Raw genomic sequence first — 23949 nt, forward strand, 5'->3', positions numbered from 1 at the left:
TGATCTAAAAACTTAGAGAGGTTCTCATATAAGGAATCGCATAAAGATACGATAGGCCTCCCTGGAGGATGATGAAGCGTTTTGTGAACCTTTGGCAGGATATAAATTGTAGGAATCACTGGAAAGTCTTTAGTTAAAAGTTTCATTTCATCATCATCAATCAATTTTTCATTGTGCCGTCTTGTTAAATTAACATTCAATTCTGTTACCATTTTGTTTATTGGATTATTCGGCAATTTCTGATAATTGATGATGTTCTCCAGTTGTCTATATGCCTCTTGTGGATAATCTGCAGTACCCATGAGCACAATGTTACCCCCTTTATCTGCTGGTTTGATTGTCAGTTCTTTATTTTCCATTAGATGTTCAATAGCTTCTCGTTCCTTCTTTTTGAGGTTCTCCTTTCGATTTTCATTTCTGGTGTTTGTCATTTTTTCTAGCTCTTGACAGCTATTGTAAATGAATTCTTTTCTTTGTAAATTTTGGATAATAATTAATGGTTGTATTAAATACACTACAAAGCCCAGAATGCCACATAATGGCCATCTGGGCTTAAATAGTGTAGAAAGAGAAGACTCACTAACCTGAGCAAAGAGGAGTAAGCTGAAACGCGTTGGTTGGGATCTGTGCAAATAAAATTAAGTTAAATAACTTTCACTCCGGAGTGCTGTGCATTTTTGTATGCAAAATTGACTTTGAAGCCAGGATCCGGCTTTTACGCCAAGCACCCGCTGCAAGAGTGCGCTGTTCTAAGTATCACATTGTGGATATATATATATATATATTAAATGGCATAGGGGACTCTGATGAGGTTGGCCCAGGCTGCAAAACCTCAGGAAGAACATTTGTTTTGATTTCAACAGACGGCAGTTGTAGGTCTAGGGCCTCAGCTCCACATCTAATCACCACAGCAAATGAAGCACTTACTCTGTTGGGGTCAACCTTTTATCAGGATTAGTATCAAACCCACTGTCCTCTTGTATGTGTGTGTGTGTATATATATATTCACTCAAAAAACCATAGACGCATGACGTCACGTCCTGCTGCCGAAGGCGGGGAGTTTGCTTTGGAAGAAACTAAGCCTGTCCCAAGGGTCTGGTTTCTGGTCATCGGGCTCCGCACTCATGGCGCTCTGAACTGACTTCCCCTCATTCCGGCCGTAAAAAATGGCCTTCAATCATTGCCGGGCTGCATTACGTCAGTCATGGAGCCAGTGACCTCATTTGCAGCAATGCTAAGCTCAGGACACACTTCTGTCATTGGACAAAAGACAGGCATATGAATCATGGCAGCCGGAGGCCTCCCACTCTCTGCTTCATAAATATGTCAGTCTCCTTAGGTTAGAATATGTTCTGGGCGTCACAATCAACCTCTTGAATGTTTTTGTGTTTCACCTTCCCAGGCCAGAGTGACACCCGGCCGGGTCAGGAATCCGTGACCCTTGCACGGTTGTATGTCAGTGAGGCTCAGTAGTTGCAGAGATACTCCGCACCTACTCCTATCAAGATAAGCTTGTAGAAGAGGACAACCGCGGGACGCACTGAACAAAGGAGGCAGGCGTGGCGGTGGCTCGTGACCGGAGCCGTCCTCCCAGAGTACATGGCACTGCAGGCTCATTGTTGCCCCATGCCTCCAATATTGTAATCCTCCGCACCTCACAGTATCTAATAATTAGACACTCATGTGCATTGGGAGAACGCCAGTCTCCAGCAGCATAACCCTGACAACCTGTGACCTCTCCTCGGACCTGGCATGGTCTGCAGAAGATAAACACTTAAATCGTTAGACCAGGTCAGTCAACATGCTCAGTGCGCAGCTGACAAATATTTTGTATGGGAAACGTTATTTGAGCAACTGTCGCAGCTATGATCTGTGTGACAAAATATTTAATTGCCAGAACGCGGTAACCATTAAGTTAACATTAATTCGCCATTAGGAGAAGCGGCAGCTCCCGATATAAGCTGTGCATTTGTTCTCACTTACCGCATTCCTAACTGCATTTGAGATTTAACATGCACTGCACCGCGTTTATTATTTACAAATGGCGCCCGAGGCGAGATTGGTTTTTGGGCATGAAATACTGCGGCGTGAAAAACAGCAGAATCAATTACCTTTAAATCTCGTGTCAAGTTTGACTAAAATATTGGAAATAAATGGAGGAAAACAACGTACTTAAAAAAAAAAAAACTCGAGTGTGAGCAGTGCATTTTATACTTCAGCCACAGTGACATCTCGAAGGGAGAACGGCAGCGCGATACTCTTCCTCTTCTGTCTTCTGCCTGCTACAGGAACATGTACTGTGTCGTTAACATGTGCAGTACCATCCTGCATGTTGAGTAGACTGTGTCTTGTCGCGCGACACACCCACACATGGCAGCCGACACTGTAACGTGTCGAGACACAGAGTTTTGAAAGCTCTTCATTAGAGGCTGCCTGGCTGCTGGGAGCAGGCGGGTGAGAGGGGGGAGACGGCAGCGGTCACACCACACACCTGTGCAGGCAGGGCTGCAGGAGGAGCCAATGACCGCTCAGCAACGACGTCTCCTCTTTTCCCGGGGCTCCTCAGCACAAGGGAGCCCCGCACCAGCCCCGCACCAGCCGGCATCATTATCCGGTCTCCCCCTTGGCACAGGAGACCGGCGGGCACATCAAAGGCTTCCCCCAGGCAGGGGGAAGCGGAAACCACGTCCTCCCGGCCCCGCCCACAACCAGGCGGTGGCCATCTTGAGGCGGCTTGGGCCGCGGCGGTGATCTCGGGAGTAAAACGAGGGGTGGGCACCCTCAAAATTAAAATAAAACACATTAAAATAAAAGAGAGAAGCCCCCCAAGCCCCCCCACCCCCCAAAAAAATTCCAAAAATTTGCGGGGGTGCGCGCACGGGTGCGCGCACGGGTGCGCGCTCATAGATATATAATTTGTTTCTCTTTTATTTTTCTCAGGAACCACTGGAGGGATTTACACTATTTTACCAAAAGCGTGATCTGCGTACCAGACACTACCATTTTGACAAGTTTGGTGTAATTCCCTTCAGCGGTTCAAGCTGTAGCCGTGTCTAAAAGTCCTATGGAAATTAACATGGTGAAAACACGTTTTGGGACCCCCCTTTTTTCTCAGCCCCCACTTGACGAATCCCCCCCAATCTTTCAGGGAAGGAGCGGAGCGAGCCATCTTCTTTGAGAAATTTGCGAACCAGCGCCAAAGTTATTCCCAATAGAATGTTGGGGATTTCCTATGGAAACTAGGTCCTAACTATATATATCTACTGGCTACAGGATATATATATAGAAGTGTGCTGATATCCATTACCGTGTGGGCCAGTGACACGGTCTAGAAGCAACCCGCAGCGCAAGTTTCACCGGAACCATTGGCAGCGGCAGCTCCGGCTGGTGTGAGAGTGTTTTCTGCGGTAGCGGATTTTCCGGTGGACACCTGGTGACCCCAGAAGGCAGGGATGCGATGCAGAGGCAATTCCGCCTCTCTGTGGACCGGATGCCGAGTCATTCGGAGCCTCGTAAAGAACGCAACCTGTGCGTTTAAGGTAGCTGCGGTTTGGGGACTCGAGGGAGCACGTTCAACTCTACAATTAAAATGGAATGGAGGCACGCTCTTTCTTTGGACTTACCTGCCAGTCACACATTTGTATGGGATGTCATCTCTAACCTGTAGACCCCTTCGCTGGAACATGGCATTCTGGGACATGCAGTTCGGTCACCTGGTGGAAACTGCACGTTGGGCAGCCCACTCCGGCCGGAGTGGGAGGAATAGGGAGAACAGCCAATCAGGACTGGGCCGGACATTCATAGTAGTCCAAGGGGAGGAGGCGTGTTCATTTCAGCAACTGTGGGCATTGAGAAAGGCCTCGCGGCCGAAATGCATTTGCCTGTTGCAATGAGAATAAAGCTGCTCCTTCGAACTTCCCCATGTTGGCTTCTGTATTCTTTTCCACAAAAGAAGTGTGCTGATATCCATTACCGTGTGGGCCAGTGACACGGTCTAGAAGCAACCCGCAGCGCAAGTTTCACCGGAACCATTGGCAGCGGCAGCTCCGGCTGGTGTGAGAGTGTTTTCTGCGGTAGCGGATTTTTCGGTGGACACCTGGTGACCCCAGAAGGCAGGGATGCGATGCAGAGGCAATTCCGCCTCCCTGTGGACCGGATGCCGAGTCATTCGGAGCCTCGTAAAGAACGCAACCTGGGCGTTTAAGGTAGCTGCGGTTTGGGGACTCGAGGGAGCACGTTCAACTCTACAATTAAAATGGAATGGAGGCACGCTCTTTCTTTGGACTTACCTGCCAGTCACACATTTGTATGGGATGTCATCTCTAACCTGTAGACCCCTTCGCTGGAACATGGCATTCTGGGACATGCAGTTCGGTCACCTGGTGGAAACTGCACGTTGGGCAGCCCACTCCGGCCGGAGTGGGAGGAATAGGGAGAACAGCCAATCAGGACTGGGCCGGACATTCATAGTAGTCCAAGGGGAGGAGGCGTGTTCATTTCAGCAACTGTGGGCATTGAGAAAGGCCTCGCGGCCGAAATGCATTTGCCTGTTGCAACGAGAATAAAGCTGCTCCTTCGAACTTCCCCATGGTGGCTTCTGTATTCTTTTCCACAAAAGAAGTGTGCTGATATCCATTACCGTGTGGGCCAGTGACATGGTCTAGAAGCAACCCGCAGCGCAAGTTTCACCGGAACCATTGGCAGCGGCAGCTCCGGCTGGTGTGAGAGTGTTTTCTGCGGTAGAGGATTTTCCGGTGGACACCTGGTGACCCCAGAAGGCAGGGATGCGATGCAGAGGCAATTCCGCCTCTCTGTGGACCGGATGCCGAGTCATTCGGAGCCTCGTAAAGAACGCAACCTGGGCGTTTAAGGTAGCTGCGGTTTGGGGACTCGAGGGAGCACGTTCAACTCTACAATTAAAATGGAATGGAGGCACGCTCTTTCTTTGGACTTACCTGCCAGTCACACATTTGTATGGGATGTCATCTCAAACCTGTAGACCCCTTCGCTGGAACATGGCATTCTGGGACATGCAGTTCGGTCACCTGGTGGAAACTACACGTTGGGCAGCCCACTCCGGCCGGAGTGGGAGGAATAGGGAGAACAGCCAATCAGGACTGGGCCGGACATTCATAGTAGTCCAAGGAGAGGAGGCGTGTTCATTTCAGCAACTGTGGGCATTGAGAAAGGCCTCGCGGCCGAAATGCATTTGCCTGTTGCAACGAGAATAAAGCTGCTCCTTCGAACTTCCCCATGGTGGCTTCTGTATTCTTTTCCACAAAAGAAGTGTGCTGATATCCATTACCGTGTGGGCCAGTGACACGGTCTAGAAGCAACCCGCAGCGCAAGTTTCACCGGAACCATTGGCAGCGGCAGCTCCGGCTGGTGTGAGAGTGTTTTCTGCGGTAGCGGATTTTCCGGTGGACACCTGGTGACCCCAGAAGGCAGGGATGCGATGCAGAGGCAATTCCGCCTCTCTGTGGACCGGATGCCGAGTCATTCGGAGCCTCGTAAAGAACGCAACCTGGGCGTTTAAGGTAGCTGCGGTTTGGGGACTCGAGGGAGCACGTTCAACTCTACAATTAAAATGGAATGGAGGCACGCTCTTTCTTTGGACTTACCTGCCAGTCACACATTTGTATGGGATGTCATCTCTAACCTGTAGACCCCTTCGCTGGAACATGGCATTCTGGAACATGCAGTTCGGTCACCTGGTGGAAACTGCACGTTGGGCAGCCCACTCCGGCCGGAGTGGGAGGAATAGGGAGAACAGCCAATCAGGACTGGGCCGGACATTCATAGTAGTCCAAGGGGAGGAGGCGTGTTCATTTCAGCAACTGTGGGCATTGAGAAAGGCCTCGCGGCCGAAATGCATTTGCCTGTTGCAACGAGAATAAAGCTGCTCCTTCGAACTTCCCCATGGTGGCTTCCGTATTCTTTTCCACAAAAGAAGTGTGCTGATATATATATATATATATATATATATATATATATATATATATATATATATGTATGTATGTATATATAGCACAGATCGCATTATAAACATTCACCATTTCACTGTTTGTTACTAAAACAATTTGTTCAGGCGCATCTATGCCAAGTTCTCAAACCCCATCGAGATTTATACATCTGGTCCCCAATTCTCTCTTACACTCCCCTACTATAAACAGCGGTTGTGCAACCGAAAACTGCCATAAAATGATTCGTAGCGCCATCTGTCTAAATGTACTTACTTTGTCAAGGGCTGGATGCAATTAGTTGCGCCTCTCGCCACCCAATGTAGCTGTTTCATCGTTGCACTCCCCGCCTTAAGTGTGATTCCAGAAACTGCAAATCACCACTTTTGCCTTCCGGCCGGATGATTTCCAACCCTGCGTAGAGGCCAAAACTAGAATGCTAACCCCACAATGGATTCCGTCGTGTTCTCTCACTTCCTACATAAATCAGCCTCCAGTTCGACTTTGTGCCGCCTCCAGTTCGACGCCTGCAGCCTGTTTTCAAAACCAAGTTCCTCCATTCACTTGCATTCTGCACCCGGCTGCTCTTTTGCCGCTGGTGGTGTATGTTTGGTGCTTTCTTGTAGCCCCTCCTGTTTTACGTGTTCATTGTACTATTCTCCTTGATTCTTTTGTTCTGAGAGTAAGGCGTTTATTTGTCTGGGATTTAGGCTAGAAGTCCTGTTGTGTATTATTACTGTTGTCAATACTGGATTTATGTCCTTCCCTCCTTTCTTTGTAAAGCGCACTGATATCCTTCGGGATCTTGTTCTCGCTATATAAAACTTTATAAATAAATAAATGTCACTGCATCCGCCATCCATATTAAATTCTTTCAGAGAGAATTGGGAAAGGTACTAGAATGTGAACCAATCGGTTACTTTCTCACCTATCCTCTTGGTGTTATGTATATTAGTAATATTCACATGGGTATCTATGTGCCTATTCACCCATGTCTATTACTTAGCAGTGATTGCCATTCCTGTGCTGGACACTGGGTTGTTTTACTTGACTACATATCCCAGAGATACTATGGAGCAATGCTCAAAGTAGATCATTGGTATTACCAACTTTTATTTTATTAGCAGAAATGTTGTTTCTATACCTTGTTCCTAGATGAACGTTTTACATCTCAGCTGATGCTGTGTTCTTGTCTCAGAACTCTTGTTCAATGTGTGTTCTTTTGCCTCCTCTACTACTCTATATCAAAAGACATGTGTGCCCATAAACAGCTGCACTTTTCTGTTATATTTAGGTGCTAGTGCCTCGCCAGAAAGAATAAAAAGGGACATTTTTGTTTGACTCTGTCTGCGATGTTCAGACTAAATCCCAGGGAAAGAACAGAATGCAAAAACATAAGCAAGTTCCTTGTGAAAGTACTATGTGGCACAAAGCAAGGATGTTTATGTAGTATTGTGTGCAAAAAGAACATAATCCATAACAGTTAGGATAACCTGGAGGAAATTACAATGGGCCATGCATTAAACGCATGACACACTCCCTGTGGTCAGGATCATAGCACTAGAGGGGACACAAAATATGATAAATATAATTGGAAAGTAAATACACTCAAAGCATTGTTTCAGAAATGAAATTGACTGAAAACAAAATGAGAAGGGAATATCAATTTGGTAAATAATCAAATCAAAGTGTTTAGGAGGAATCCATAATGTCACTCGCCATTTTGTAGGCCAAAGACTCCGCACATGATGATTGGTCAAGAGCCCAAGTCTCGAGCTCCAAACAACAGCTGATGCTGAGACAGTTATCAGGCAACCTGCACCTGTGTTATTAGGGCCTGTATCTTTAGATACACGTTTCCTCGTAGGTCAAAGGCTCAAACCTCTCATTGTGTGGAAGTTGCAGGCCCAAAAGACCGTTCTGAAAATGGGTCGCTAGAGAACTCAGCAGTCCAAATTTCAAGACAGCTGGAGTGTGCAAAGCCAACCATATGTCCAGTGCCCATTCGAAGGGGCACCAGAAGCAGTGGAAACACTGGTTGCATGCAGGTAAACCAGGCAGGTCAAAACATCAAAGACCAATCAAGATCCAGTGTCTGTAGTTGAAGCATTCCAAACATTTGAAACATCTGCTCACAGCAGTATTGGAGCGATGCAGTTCCAAAGCACCTTCAAAAGGAGCATCCATTGCGGATAAGCAGGAACAGGATGAGAATGCCGCAAATGAGTAACTGCAACAGGAATCCTCCGAACACATTAGAGAAAATGGAGTGGATAAAAGCCTGAATCACTCCAAAGAAGGTCTGAAAATAGTTAACAAGGCCAGAGCCTACAACCTTAAAAAAAAGTGGGCAAGGCCAGCCGTACTGGAGGCATTAAACATTTGATGCATTAGTTCTCCAAAATGCAGGGGAAGGTTAGTATTTAACAACAACTGTGTTTCACTAGAAGTTCTAGCCACTTGCAATTCGAAGATCTCACTAGCAGATGTCAGAGCTACTTCTTGCTGAAACAATTATGCTTTGAGTCTGCTCAGCTTGTTGAAATCTGCCTTCAAAGTTGGAATAGAAGTCCATAATCTATCTACAATCCCATACAGAGGGAGAAACAAGACAATGTTGCAAAAAATGACTAACTGGGAAATGGACAGAATATACGGGACCACAGCCCCCATTCCACAACAGTCTTGATCACCAAGCATGCAATAACTCCCATTAGAGAGTAAATGTATGTAAATGTATGTATACTTGTAAAGCGCACTATCACCTGACAGGCATCTTGGCGCTGTATACCGCTGTGAAACCGTCTTGGCTTTCCCTATGAGATGCTCCCTACTGGGCACCCCCAAGGTGAAACAAGGCGTCCCAGCGCTTTAGGGCCGTTGTGGAGATTAAGCAAGCTATTGCCCAGAGTTGCAGAGTGGGACCGATGATTAGAGTAGGCACCGAGGCGAGAATTATCGAGTCCGTGGACATTGAGCCCAAGACCCTGCCGCGTCGGAAATTGAACCCTGGTCCCGGCCAGACCTCTGCATCAGGGTCTGCCACTCTAACCATTGAGCCACAGTTCTCCACTGTACTGTAATGAAAGGGAGAATTGCTGGAACCAGTAATCCTTTTAAATAAGAAGCCAAATTGGGCGCTGAAGTGTTGCAGGCACTGTGGATTTTATTACAAACAAGTGAATATCGGACAATAGAGTTGCATTCTTCACAAGTGATAAAAACGTCCTTGTTGGTACGTTCACAATGATAAGTAAAGGGAAGTGACGATAATTCATGTATGTAACTGCTAAGTAGGGAGTTGATATCTACCTACAGGATAATGACTCATGCAAGCTGTGAATTTTAATGTGGAGCTAGGCAGTGAAATAACTCCATGTATTAACTACTCTGCCGAAGGAGTTGCTGCTATGAATAGGAGCTGTTCTACTTGCAGCATTGTATAGGCTGCATCCTTCAGGGCCATTCATTGTTGTTTGCATGTTAAATTAAAAGGTAGCAGCAAATCGCTGCAATTAAAGTAATGTCAGGGAATGCGCCCATTTTTGAGTGTTTGAAGCGTCCAGCTAAACTGCACAATAGATCAAAGCTGACTTTGCCCTGGGTAGAACAGTGACTGCGACTCTGCACAATATCAATAACAGACAACACAATGATTTTTAAGTTGTAATTACGAAATGACAATGTGGGAATACTATTATGAACAACAGCAAGCACTTTATCTAAATTATCTCAGACAATTTGTCCTAACCATACAGTAGCTTCCATCTGGGATAATTTCCAAATCTCATTACAGGTAGCATATACAAATATTTTTTAACGTGGGGATCTTTTTACCCAAAAGGAAGTCTGACAAATGAATGCCCTTTATTCCCATTATGCCAGAAATAGTTGGAACACTCCACACTGTCTGCAATGAAACAACACCTTTCTCTTCTGTCCGACAGAAGAGAAAGGTGTTGCTTCATTGCAGACAGTGCGGAGTGTTCCAACCATTGCTGGCATAATTTTGCCACTGAATAGGTGATAAGAATACCAGAATGTGCTGTCTGAGAGTATCTGGCATCCGGTCTACTCGACTTAAACCCAGGTGTGTAATTAAGAAAATCATCATGACAACCATTTATGTCCACTGGCCACAACAACCACCCGCCAGGACTCGAAAATGAAGAATTAAATGTACCATTCTGTACTATGCCATTTAATAGTTCTTCTGTGTAATTTGTCAACCTCTACCAATTACCAAAGCGGGCAACTGAGGGAATGCTCAGCTCATTTATTTCTTTAATTTTTCCCAATCCCAAACGAGTAGTTTGCTGGATTACTTCATTTAAGAAAATCATCTGTGTGGGAATCAAATAGGCTTTGCAATAAGGTTTCCATGCCCTGAATCTTCCAGGACTTCGTGCCCCAAATCAATTTTAAATCAATATTGTCCTTCCAGTGATCATAGCCTTTTTAGTCCAACTGATTGACAAACATAATGGTATTTACGATTTTAATTTGAGTAAGCCTATATTTCTTTGGTGATGTTGAAGTTAATTTAAAATAATATGATGTTGGGTCTGAGGTGTTCTATCCCCTGAAATATGTATATTTGTTCTTTTTTTGTTTGCCGCTCTCTTGAGGAGGAGCTGGACAATATTCTCATTGTGTATAATTGAAATGGGGACCTTGTCCGTTTGTTCTGTGCAAAAAATGGTGTCCATAATGGAAGTGACAAAAAATATCAGCATAATTCAGAAAGCATAGAATTTACAGTGTCAACATCCCAATCATCTGAATGCAACCCAGGTAACTATCACGTCACACATAGAAACTTTGGTCACATATGGTATTTGCAGGATCTCCATAGGACCGAACATGTCAAAAGGAACTTTATTCCAAGCAATTCCATCAGTCATTATGTGATGAAGAATGGGAGGGCTAACACCCCATCGACCATTTCTGTAGCAGAACGTTCTGGGAGGTAATGGCCATTGACTAATAGGAAAAAAACAAATCCACATTAACATAAATAAAACAAAACAAGAAAAGTATGATCCAGACATATATCCAAGCAGGGACTAGATAACTACATTTTAACCATGAAATAAAGAGACAAATCTGTGCTGGATGGGGATGCAAAACAGATAAACTGTCAGAATAAAAATCATCTTGATCCATATAGCACCCAGAGATACTCAGCTGAAAAACGGGAGTTTGGGACTCAACAGTAGGACCAACTCAGATGAATTCACCAATGGTGGATCATTATAAGTGACATCTATCATAAATGAAAGTAGAAACAGGTATTGTGTCAGGGAAATTGTCAGCAGAGGAATCGGCCTCCCCCAACCGATGGTGCTCACAGGCTGCAAAGAAAAGTCTTCCGAAAAAGAGCAACTATTTCCGTGGCATACTATGAAGTATCGGCCACATGGTGTGGTTTGGTATTTAGGATGGAGAATAAGTGTTTGCCTTTGTAACCCGGGAGTAGTGGCAAAACCACAGTTCATGTACTTTGTAGTCCAAAGACAGGAACAGGAGCACAGAACGTTGGTCTGAATTCTTTTTTGATGACCACCTTTTCCTGAATCTGATTCCCAACTTTTGGAATCCAGCCAGAAACTGGAAAAGGGACATCAGCAGCCAAAGATTAGATGCAGACAAATGGTCTCATGAGTTAGCTTTGCGTACCTCTTGTAGCGTCTGTAAGAGAGCACAGTGGTTATCTAAGTCAAATGTTGTGGCAGCTGCCACAACGTCTGGTCTGTCAAGGTTAAGAATATACCTCTTGATGCTAAAAAGTACTTTGTAGGCAGTCTGTCCACCCAGAGATCTTTTAGGGAGTTTATTTAATACTTGTTGAACCCCATACAGGTGGTGCAACCAATCACGCCCTGTACCTAGTACCCTAGCCCTTAAGGATTGCTTTAAGTCTCTGTTCATTCTCTCCACAACAGAATTACTTTCGGATCTATATGGAGAAGAACCATGCTCTTGCACACCCATGGACTTCATCGAATCAGGGTACACTGTAGAAGCGATAGCTGGACTTTGGTCTTAGTGGAATGTGCCACAGGCATTAGTCCTGATAAGACTTGTAAGTCTTTAATAACAGTTTGAGCGTTAGCCTAGCATTGTGGCCAAACCCAGAGCAATCTTGAGCAAAAATTGACTGCAACCAAAATATATTTGAATGCAGTACCTGAAATCAAAGGGCCACAATTATCTAAATAAATGCAGCCGAAAGGCTGCTTAGAGATAAAGAGCTTTGTCTGCGATGTATGAGACACATTAGAACTTTTAATCTGCTGACCTATATCACAACATAAAACATATTTTCTGGCTTGTTGATACAAACTCTGTGACCAGTATCTTTGATGTAAAAGCGAAATGGTGACGGCCACACCGGCATGAGCAGAAGCTACACCTTCATGTGCCGCAACAATTAAGTAATGTCTGCGGTCTGCGTTGGGAATTACATGATCACCAACACCAGAAACAGTAGCAAAAGGAATATTCTGTCATTTATATGTTAGGAACATTTAGAAGGAAAGCTCTGCGATAAAGAGGTGCTGCTCTTAAATGCATTTATAGCTACCAAAATATTATTGTCAACTCAAGCGCGTTATATCTGCAGTTTTTGGTGTGGCTACTGCAGATTTGGCCACTTCATCAGCCAGAGAATTCCCTACTCTTGTGCTCCCTCACGTTGATGACTTAATGTATGTATAACATGAGTTTATGGCAACCTATGCTTAAGATTTGCCATTATAACCCAAAGCAACTTGTGCTTGATTGTGCTACCCATGGAATCTATGAAGTCATTTTGTCGCCAAAAATGCAATTTGTCATTAAAGGACTGTACACAATAATACGAATCACACACAATAAGTGTGGGGAATTTAGGATCCTTATGTTTAAATGCAAGAAGTAAAGCCTTCAGTTCAGCCAACTGCACAGTGCAGACCCCAAGAGACTGTGTGTGAGTAGTTTGACGGTGAAAGACCCCATCAGAAATAGTACCAAGAACGATTGCGCATGCTGCTCAGGACCTATAGCAGGTTGAGCGGAACCATCAGAATAAATGATGGTCTTGTATTGCTCAATAGACAGAATCGAGGAAGGCAAAGGACAAACATGTAAATATTGCAAAAATTATTGAGTTTGCAAAGAAAGGTCAAAGACGAAGTCTACATCCACAGCTGTTTAAGAAGTAGCCCATTGAATCTAGCGAGAGTGGAGGTTTTTTGCATTAGGGACGATGACTATCACGACAGCCTCTACGACAGGAGAAACAACAATAATTCATTTACCTTGAGCAAGTGGCCATTCCTTTAGGATGGCCATTTGAACAGCAGTTCGAATTTTTTTCTGTAGAAGCAAAATGCTTTTCCACAGATGAATATAAATGCAATTTATAAGCGGTCAGTACTGTCACCTTTGTTGAAGGTGACATACGTAAATCTATTTGCATCAAGCAAAATTCGGGTGACTAAATTCTTAGAAGTGACACGAGTATGTAAATTGCGTGTTTCAAGACTGTAAAGATTTGAGTGTGTCAGTACGTTCCGACGTCCAGTAAGAAGCGGAAAGTTGGGGCGTATCAAGGCATAAAGAGGCTTAATATGTTATGCATAAGGTATATGAGTCCTGGCAAAATAAAAAAATCTCAGCAGACACTGTAATCCTTTCAGTCTACTTGGGGCCTGCAATTTAGCACATGTTTCCAGAAAATGAGGGGCAAGACTTTTCCCCTCATTCATAAATTCATATCCTAAGAAAAGGACACTGAGAAAAGCAATGTATGATTTTTTTTTTTTAGGTTGAATTTGTAACCCAGGTTTGCAAAGCGCAATATAATGCGATCCACTCTCACTAAATGGGGGTTTAAATCGTCATCCATCAAGTAGATATCATGTTACGTAGGACAGAGTATCAGGGTCAATTTCATGAAGAATCAACCTAATTCTTGCTGCAAAAACTTTCAGGCTGTTCTTATAGTCCATCAGAAGTTGGGAGTAGCGCATCCGGAATCCCAGTGCGCTAAAAGCGGACCAGTCACGGCTCTCTGGCACCAAATTGTGACTGAAAAAAACAATGGAAATATCCAAAGTGGTTTTATATTTTTTATGAACGAAATTAATATTAAGTGCAGTGCTATGGGTAATTTGTACAACAAATGTGCATGTATGACTGTTTACATGTCTATAATCTAAGGCAATGCAATAGGTATGATCTGGTTTCAGAACAGGAAAAAGAGGATTATTCATCTGAGACACCCAGGATTTAATGACTCTCTGGTAATCCAGTTGGGACAGAATTTCTTTATCGGTTGCCTTAGCATCCTGTTTAATAGGATGCTGTGGTTGTACCTGAGGTGTGGACCTTGTAGGAATAATGTGATAAGGAGAATCCTTATCCCAACCAGTATGATTATGATAAAGCGTGGGGCCAGTACAAGGGACCACGCAGATGCATAAGCTTGTTTGACTTTGTCAGGGACAAGATGCAAGAAAGAATAGAGCATGACATTCTCCCCCTGGGGTCATGCAAGAACAAATGGTGGGGGCCAGTTGACCTCTGCCAAAAGAATGTCATAAGACGTAGTTTAAGTGTCCCAAAATACAACTTTAATGGTACGTTTAACGTTGCATTCAATTTCAATATTTAAGTCTTAAAGCCGGTCCGTGGGGCTATACGGGTGTTCGCGGTTTCAATTGTAACAAATGTTTCAGTTGCTTTAGCTACCAGAGATTCCGGTGTACTATGGTTACTTCTGCTGCGCTGTCGAGGAGAGTCACCGCCCAACTCCTGTTCAGGAGGAATGTTCTCGCAGTTTGCGGCATAATTAGTTGTTAAGGCTGCAACTTTCTTTTTCTGAAAAGGGGCTTTATAAGGAGGAGGCCTATCCTTTTTTTTTTATCTTCACGTCAGACTAGCATTGTCTCCCTTTTCAGTTTCACTTACTCTTCTTGTCTGTGATCAGATTGCCCTCCTCTGTTGTACTGATGGTCAGACGAGTCCTGAAAGGAACAAGAATAACGGGATCTGGATTCTCTTTCCTGTCAGGAGTCTTAACTTTAGTGTGATCAAGAAAATCTCATCGCCTTTCAGAGGACTCTGAGGGGGAGAACCTCCACGTGGTGTACTTTTCTGTCATTGTGGTTTTTGATCTGTCCCATGGTTTCTTAGGAAACTCACAGTTGGCTTTGGTATCTTTGTCGGAACTAGGTTTGCCAAGTGGTGCTACTGAAGGTTCAGTTCCCAAACTATTACTTCCTAAAGACATATATACATTAGCAATACTGACCGGCAACTCGCGTTCGTAGTCGGCTACTACCACCTTAGCAAGTCGCTGGCATATAGCCAAAGAAGCTGCTTCATCTTTAACATTAGAGAGAATCATTTCAAAGACGCTGGGAAAATTCCTGAAAATGTTCATCCCCAAATCAAGGCCAGGACCTGCGCCATGCTTATTCTGTATATATTTTGAGGACTTTCGATAGGGAGTGACATGACAAAGGGTGTAAACAGTGGCAGAAATAGTCACCCAGGTATTGCAGTCTGCTAGTGGGGTAACCAGGTCTTTGGGTAAGCACATAGTTACATTCTGTGCTTGTCATGTGGTTCTGTAAGGGGAAACGCAGCTTGAAGTTGTTCTGTTTTTGAGGCAATCCAAAATGGTATTTCTTCATGATTTGTTGGTCGTTTTCCCATAACTGAATGAACAGTTACAAGACTTATAACATGAGCTGCAAGCACTTGAGGTTGTACCTTCAGGGTAACTCTAGCTGTTCCAGCCAGCAAGGCATGTGCAATGAATTGAGTCATGCGTCCTATATAAGACAACCAGAACATTGTATAAAGCACAAGTCTGCACTAGATTTAAATTAGCCAAATCTGGATACGGGGTATAGCCCGCTAGTGCCTACCATGTGGCCCCATTAATACGTAAGGGGCCTATGTGGATAGTGCCAAGCGCGTGGGGAAGGGCATCATTAAACATATTCTGGCGCTCCAGATGGTAAAAGGAATTTCTTTAAGTCCATATGGTCGATAAGCATTAGGAACTTGTGGTGTAGTGTATTCATGAAAAGTATTATTATTAGCATCAACCGCTCTGAATATGGCCCACAAGTAAAAAAAACTTCAGAGCGGAACGCTGCGTCCGCTTCAATCACAAAACTAACGGCAGCTCCAGCACTAGGATTGCCATGTTGCAGTAAATGCTATGTTACCCCCCAGGGGCAATTAACAGCAATAGCAAAGTATTGAGTCATAACTTAACCAAAAGAATTTAAAATGTAGCACAATCTGGGCGTAAAACCTTATAATACTCAATCTTGAAAAAACAGCAGCACTAGGTACTTTCTAAAAACTGTGGAGGAGAATTCCTAACATCACAGATGTGTCTGGGAAAAGGTGCCAGGATATTGTGCCCAAGCACTCCTTGGGGTTCCGCAAGTGAGTACCAGACCAAACATTGGTAGGGCCATGTTGGAGAGATTCTGCTCTGGAAGAGAACCATGGGCTTTAATATGATGTTGGTGGAACCGACAGGCAGACGGTGATGGTCCAGGAAAGCTGTCCGACCACCTCATTACGATGTGGTCAGTAAGACTGCAGCAGTAGGAGGGACAGACTGCCACCTCTGACAGGCTCAAGGAGCCCATTGGCACAACCTTTGGACCATAATCCCTACAATGGGGCAGGCACCACCGTAGGGATAGCATGTCTATTTCCCACAGCTTTTTCATGGCTGCCCCACCGCCATGAAATGGCTGTTGGAAAGGGAATTTTGCGGCCCCTAGCAGGGCCCCATCCCCTTGGGTCACCACTATATGGCCAAGTAGGCACATGTGGTGCCACCCCAAACATCCATACACCATGTGGTAGGCACCAGATGGTGCCTAGCACACGATCATGGATGTTTAAAAACATTCCTTTATCTGTTGCAATGTGCTACAGGGCTGCCGCTCAAGCCACAATAGAAAAAGAGAAGTTTCCGACTGCCTACACAGCGGTCGGATCATAAACTGGCGGGTGGAACTGCAGACTACATGTTGGACAGACTCCATCCCGCAGTGAAGGCGGTCGGACGCTCGTATGACCGCCATCGTAATAAGGCCCATAGTTTGGGACCAGAGAGCATCAGTATGTAGGGACTGAGTCACCATACCACCTCAGTCTCTATGAGCTCGAGTCCAACTAGCTATAGGGCATCGCTTGCCCTCCTAACCTTACCAGAGAAACAAGTGAATTGGCACCCCACAACACACCACTCTCAACCCACTCAGGGATCTCGGTCACAGGACACACCCTTTCGCTCTCTCACATATTACACTTGTCTACAATGAGATAAACAGGGGTCACAAAGGAAGTTTAGAATATTTATTTAAACTATTGTGCTCTAAAATGCAGTAATCTTGCCACAATTAGGAAGAAATGCATACTAGAAATACTGTTAGCATGGTTAATAAACCATATCCCATGAAAAGCCCTGTCTTTATAGGACTGAGTTGCCCCGGTCCCTCTACTGACGCTAAATGATGATCTATCAAAGATCTCTGGGATTAGTGGCGGGCCCCCTACCTTAGCATACGCAGATGAATGTTCTACATCTCAGCAGACGGAATTTTCTTGTCTCAGAACTTGTCTCGTTCCATGTGTGTTTTTGGGCTCATGTACTCGTCTATATGACAGGACACGTGGGCGTATAAATGAAAGCTGCATTTTTGTGTAAATTCTAGGTGCTAGTGCCTGGCCAAAAATGATAACAACAGTCATTGTTGTTTGACCTTGTCTGTGGTGTTCTGACTAAATCCCAGGAAAAGAGCTGAACGTGAAAATATGTAGGTTTCATGTGAAAGTATAATGTGGCACAAAGCAAGATGTTTATGTAGTAAGTAATGTGTGCAAATAGAAAATGAGGCCTATAACATGTGCAGTTAGGCTAAGTTAGGAAAACTACAATTGGCCATGCAGGAAACATACGACATATTGAATGTACAGATTGTTAAGAAATGTCTGAATTGATATTAAATTTACAAGTTAATATTTTGGGGTACCCCAAGCTGAATAATGAAAGTAGCCAGAGATGGGCAGCTGTCTTTTACGAGATACCTTGAATGTTAGTGAAATTTTAGATTGTGGCATATCTGAGAAGTAAATGGACCTGGCATCCCCCATAATTTGATCCATAGTGATAGCTAGGAAAGCAAACCTGATAAAGAGCAGAAGCAAATGGGGTATTGACCTGAGAAATATAGGAAATGATAATCATTGAAACAATGCCTGTACAAGAACAAAATATATAGGATTTCCAAGTTCAAGTGATCTATTAGAATATAGTGCGTAAATTGGCACCATCAATATTTGTAAAATAAATGAAGACATTCTTGAACTTTGGTTAATTCCTGAAAGCCAATGAAGGACCTTTAGTCTAGTGTGACTGGACAGAGTCACAGAGCAAGTTTAAAAAATGATAGGAAAATCTGGTAAAGATATAAACCCTACAGTGCTAAAGCTGATCCTAAACATAATAGGGTGAAGGGAAAACAAAACACTACGTAGATTGGCACAGCATGGATATTGACTAAGAATAGACCAGTAGTGTGGAAGAACATGTCAGGCCTTTCATTTGATTCATGGGTTAAAGATGTGAAGGCAAGGACCTCAGCCGAATTAGATATATTCAGGAATAAAACAAGAGATGGATGTAATATTGTAAAGCTGCACTAGAATAAAATGGCTAATGCAAATGGAAGTGAATGTGGGTGTATTGAAAATGTTGCAAATCAATATTTGGACATTTGAATGCTGTGGCTTACAGGATGGGTTCCAATGTTTTTGCTTGTGATCCAATTATGAAGAATATTCGCATAACCTCGTCATATGAAGCTTAATGTTATTGTATGCTTTGTTTTTTATTGTTTTGCAAAAAGGTCCCTCCGTTGACCGGATTCCTTATTATACTGGTGCTTAATCAAGTTTTACATGAATCACACCTTTCCAAGAAACTTTCTCCCAAACTTTTTTCTGGTATTTAGGTGATACCCATTTATTCAGGTTTGCAGATGACAAGATGTCTCTTGTATTTTACAGGCTGAAATTGCACAGCTCCAGGAGCAACTCGCCTTGAAAGATGCAGAAATTGAACGCTTGCATGGCCAGATTTCAAGCAGTGCTACAACGCATATTGAAAATGCAGAAAGAGGTAAAAAGTCTTAAAGATAAATTAACAATTCTGAGAAGTGTGCATTTGTGCTGTAGCAAAAATGTATACATTTCTAGATTCGTCAACAATGATAAGTAAAGAAAACTCTGCTGCATCTTGCTTCCACTGTCGAAGGTTCGTTATATCAATTAATTATGATTACTGAAGTCCGCCATATAAAGGCATGGAATAATGTCAGTTTGGGTTGAAATTCCTAAATAATTAGATCATCTTTATAATAGACCACTCTCTTTACAATTCACTCGTAAAACTTTCATTTGTTTTCTAATCCAATGCGTCTCTCTATATTGATATCTTCCACTATTTTAATTACATGTCACTCACTCAGTGCTGCTTCAATTAGTGCTCCTTCCTTTTTTTAAAAATAAATATGTGAGTTCCTCTACTCTTTTCTTAAAAACTTTCCGCACAGATCTCTACATATATTTGTTTTCCTTACAGGTTTGACTCTGCTATGACAGGTCTTTCCGACAATGAAATTGTTGACCCTTAAAAGTTAGGTTGAAGTGTGGTAAACTGCAGCTTGAACATGATGCGAAAACTGATTTAAGAAGTAAAAAAAAACATACATGCAGTGTTTAAGATATCTAGTGTAATTTTGACATTCTAGGCTTTATTGCATGTACTTTACCTCGCATGCTTATAGTATGCATTTCAACATTTTGCATTGGCCTTGCACGTCAGTCTTTGAAACGCTGAGCATTGGTCTTAAGGAAGATGTCACAGATAAATAGTAAGAATGGGACCTTTATATAACATTACAAACTATACACATTAGGTATATGCACCAATATACTGCCTTCAAACAACACTGATATCAGATCAATTCTGAGGACCAATAACCATGGAATGAATATAACCAATAACAGTGCATTGTTGATTTCTTGAATTGATCAAACAACAAGTGTGAGACTGAGAAATGAAATACTTCTAGGCCCATTTAGTTACGGCACACGTTATTGCTTTACTCTGAGAAAAGAGTGTCATGTTGTCACAAATTCTGTAAGTAATTTCTTCCAAGGAAGTTCTTAAACCATTAGGAAATATTTGCGTTAATGAGAAATTCCTGACCTGTCAAGAGTCTGATTGTATTCCCAGTCGAGGTTTGTGGGGCATGTGTAGTACCGTCGGTGGTCCAGACCCTGTATTCTCCACAGGGAGGAACACTTTCAATGAAATGCCTCTTAATGGGACATGCAGTGGCAAATATGCAAGGAGGAAAGAGCTTATGAGTTCAGGAAAATGTGCTCTAACAGTTATCCGGTGGACGATGTTGAACATTGAATTCCATAAGATAAACAGGCACGCACCCACTACTGCGGTGCAGTGTGGTTGGTATATGGTATGCAGCACAAACATAGGTGTTTCTGAATTTCTGAACGAAGTGCATCCTATGCAGCATGGGCATACATATATTAAAGATACTTGGGTACTTTGTTTTCTACTTTCATTGGATCAGGGTAGTAGAGTTACCTAAATAAGGAGACAATCCAGACCACCGAAACTTATTCCAGTTACACTGGGGCAATGACCCCTGTCTATTTTATAAGGCAGTTACTTAGATTTCATAAGGCACTGATTATGTAAAATTAGGCAGAATGCCTTCGTGATTAGTATTTTTAATTTCATGAGATAAAATACCTCTTTGAAGATGGTTACCTAACATAATCCTCAGCAGCCTCTATAAGTGGGATTAATTCCCAAGCAAACCCTCATTTAACCTACCTGTTACCTTTCTGCTCAGTTCCTTCCAGAGATACAAGTTGGCTGTTTTCTTCTTTTGAGGGGAGTTGCACAAACTCATGAATCTTCAGGTCCTCAGGAAACGTCTTAAAATGTTTTTAATCAAAATTCTCAGTGGGAAGGTTTTGCCAGATCAACCCTTTTGGATTATTAACTTGCGGAATCAGAATACAGTAATGACTAAATGAGTATTATTCTCAAGTTTTAAATTATCACTTGTAGAAACACAAACATTTTTAAATACATTTTATTGAATTTGTTTCACATGACAAATGAGAAAACATACATTTACATTAATATCTCTAAAGATATTCAGCATCTGTTAAAGCAAGGAGACAACATTACCCAAACTTACACACAATTAGTTTTCTAATTACCCACACATCTGGCCACTCACTAATTTATATGGTATTCTGTGAAGGTTGAGATGCATGTGGCATATGAGGGTATTTTTCAGGAAGCACATCCACCTTCCTGTGTCAACCTGGGAGATCCGCATGCAGTCGTTCATCAGTGTGAACCATCTTCATTTCCAGCTCTCCAGCTAATACCCGTTCTGAAGCATTTGTAGAGAGGGACCCTGGGGATGTATCATTTGAATAATTATTCTGCATTTAGAGAGTACTAATACGAAGGATACAAACTTATGCAGAACTTAGTCTTTTTACATCCAGAGTGCCAGCCTAGAATACAGTATTCCCGCTAGCAGCCAACCTGCACTCCCTAGGACCTGGGACACAGCCTCCACTACTTTCTCCCAGTATTCCCTAATCACTGACCATGCCCAAATCATATGAAGAAAGTCTTCCTGATGGCAGCTGGGGCATACATTGAATTTTATCTGATAGATTTTACTGAGTGTCTCGCAGGTAAGGTAAGCCCAATATATGATCTTAAATGGTGTAAGGCAGAAGCGAGAGTAACTAGAGGGCCTACTATGATACTGGACAGCTCTGGCCTATTCAGAGTCTGTTATCAGGGCACCCCCATCCCACTTGGCTCGGACACTAGAGGCTTTCTCATTCGATCCTGTGTTTTTGCTGTATATAAGGAGGAGACCCACTAGCCAGTAAGTGTTTATATCGCCTGCATAATGGCCGATTTGAGGACAACCTGGAAATCCATCCCAGCAACGATGTACCACTGCTGTCATTCAGGCAAACATCAAAAATTGACCTGGCCTCACTTAGAACCTTTGCCTTGCCTCCTGAAAGGTAATAGAGTTCACTCTCTCGTAGAGTGCTCTCAGTTCCTGCACCCTCCTTCATGGTGGTCGCTCTATTCAAGTGCAAGTGGCTCGAATATGGAACAAACTGCCACTCCCGCTTAGGCAGGCCACGAACATATTAGTTATCAGCGCCGGGACACTCTGCTGAGTAGCTGCACGGTTTATAAGCCCTTTTTAACATAACAGAGCAATCAAATGTTCCAAAATTTAGGTCAGCGAAGGGAACATCTCCCAGATCCAACAAATATTCTAAAGTGAAGATCAGCAAACTTTAAGTTCTATATTCCAAACAAATCTTCTGCCTCACTGGCTTGCTAACTTCTTTCCAAGGGACTCTTGCATATCTTTTTTTAACTTGTGCATCCATTCAAATGCTTCAGGATAACTGGTAGGATCAAAAAGGTATGAGCTTGCTCATTCTCTATTTCTTTAGGAGACCGTCCAATCCCTTTTCATTGCACCAAGAAGACAGCAGTATCAGTCAACATCACTGACAAATTTTTGCCTCCTGGCTTAGTGCGTCACTAAATTCTTAGGTTAAAAAAATTCCCCCATATAGCTATAATTGGTCAAATTTACACTGTAAATTATACCTATCAGGTGTAAAGATGTTTGCACTTGCTTGTTTTCATGCTATAACTGAGTACAGTTACACATATGTAAATCAGATCCAAAAGGTAGGAAGTAAGTGTCCCAACACATGGTTAGTGTTTTAGGGCTCTATCAAGAGTTGGGCAAACGGAATACTCCATCAAAACATGGTGGCTATCCTATCTGCTGTATCACAAGTACCATATGATATATCACACCTGTAATCTGGCGACCGGGGCAACCCCCACATTTATGACAGAGGATACCATCCACCAAACTCTAAATAAGGGCCTTCATCTTGATACATATACTAAGCACATGCAATTATTTAATGAGAGAAGATTCTGGCTGCACAAAATAATCCTGGCTGGAGGGACTTATTCTTGTAAAGAGGCTGTTCTTCCATGTATAAGTTCTGAAAACTTGCATGGTTTGTCCCTGACTGCAAACACCTTGCCAAATGCTTGGAATAATTTGTCTCGCAAGACCATGGAAACTATCAATTAAAAGCGACAGTGTAGAGAAAGGTGTTATGTAAATCAAAAATACATTCTTTTTAATGTTCTTTCTTAAGCATATTGCCTGCACGAGAGGATGAGTTCATTTTAGTACTGGTCATGTGTAATGCACTTCATTAAGTGTAGTGTTTTTCACAATAATGAGAAAAATAACAGCCTTATGAGTCTGTGAATGTCCTTAAATCTTGTGTTTGTTAACATTTATAGCCTAGTCTCTGACCCTTGACCACCCTGGAAATGGTCACAGGATTCCTCTTGAAAAGGAAAGGGTGAGGTGGGAAGGAAAATGCAGGAGAGTAGGATCTGCTTACTATGGTTACCCGCACTTTTGCTGGTGTTTCAATGTTTCTCAACTTTAGCCTGGCTGGGGCCCTGCTATTCAGGACCCCAGCCTAGCTGCTTCCTCTCTAAATTAATTGCATGTACTTTAGGTACACTCCAGATTGGTTACTGGGTTACCCTTGTGAGTCCCTAGTATATGGTACCTTAGGTACTAAGGGCATAGGTACCCCAGAGGCCTACCAGGGACTGAAGCATGTATTATGCCACCCCTGGGAAGCCTTCCAAAATGGCACCACAGGACTGCTACTCCAGCCTGGGTAAGGTGGTGCATGCACCCCTTACTAAAATATATATTACCTATAATCTACCTTTAATCCCTGACACATATACACCTATAAGTCT

General features: G+C 43.1%; 1 protein-coding gene across 25 annotated transcripts in view; it reads left to right on the forward strand.

Moving 5' to 3' along the window:
- PPFIBP2 (PPFIB scaffold protein 2) overlaps window positions 1–23949 on the forward strand; it is a 1093831-nt gene that overhangs the window by 833449 nt on the left and 236433 nt on the right. For all 25 annotated transcript variants that reach the window (XM_086955895.1, XM_086955898.1, XM_086955897.1 and 22 more), the window contains one exon: window positions 19053–19164. In XM_086955895.1, coding sequence (XP_086812021.1) covers window positions 19053–19164 — 112 coding nt within the window. The remainder of the gene's footprint in view (window positions 1–19052; window positions 19165–23949) is intronic.

Source organism: Lissotriton vulgaris, chromosome 2_1, assembly GCF_964263255.1.
Source record: "Lissotriton vulgaris chromosome 2_1, aLisVul1.2, whole genome shotgun sequence".
Taxonomy (NCBI): domain Eukaryota; kingdom Metazoa; phylum Chordata; class Amphibia; order Caudata; family Salamandridae; genus Lissotriton; species Lissotriton vulgaris.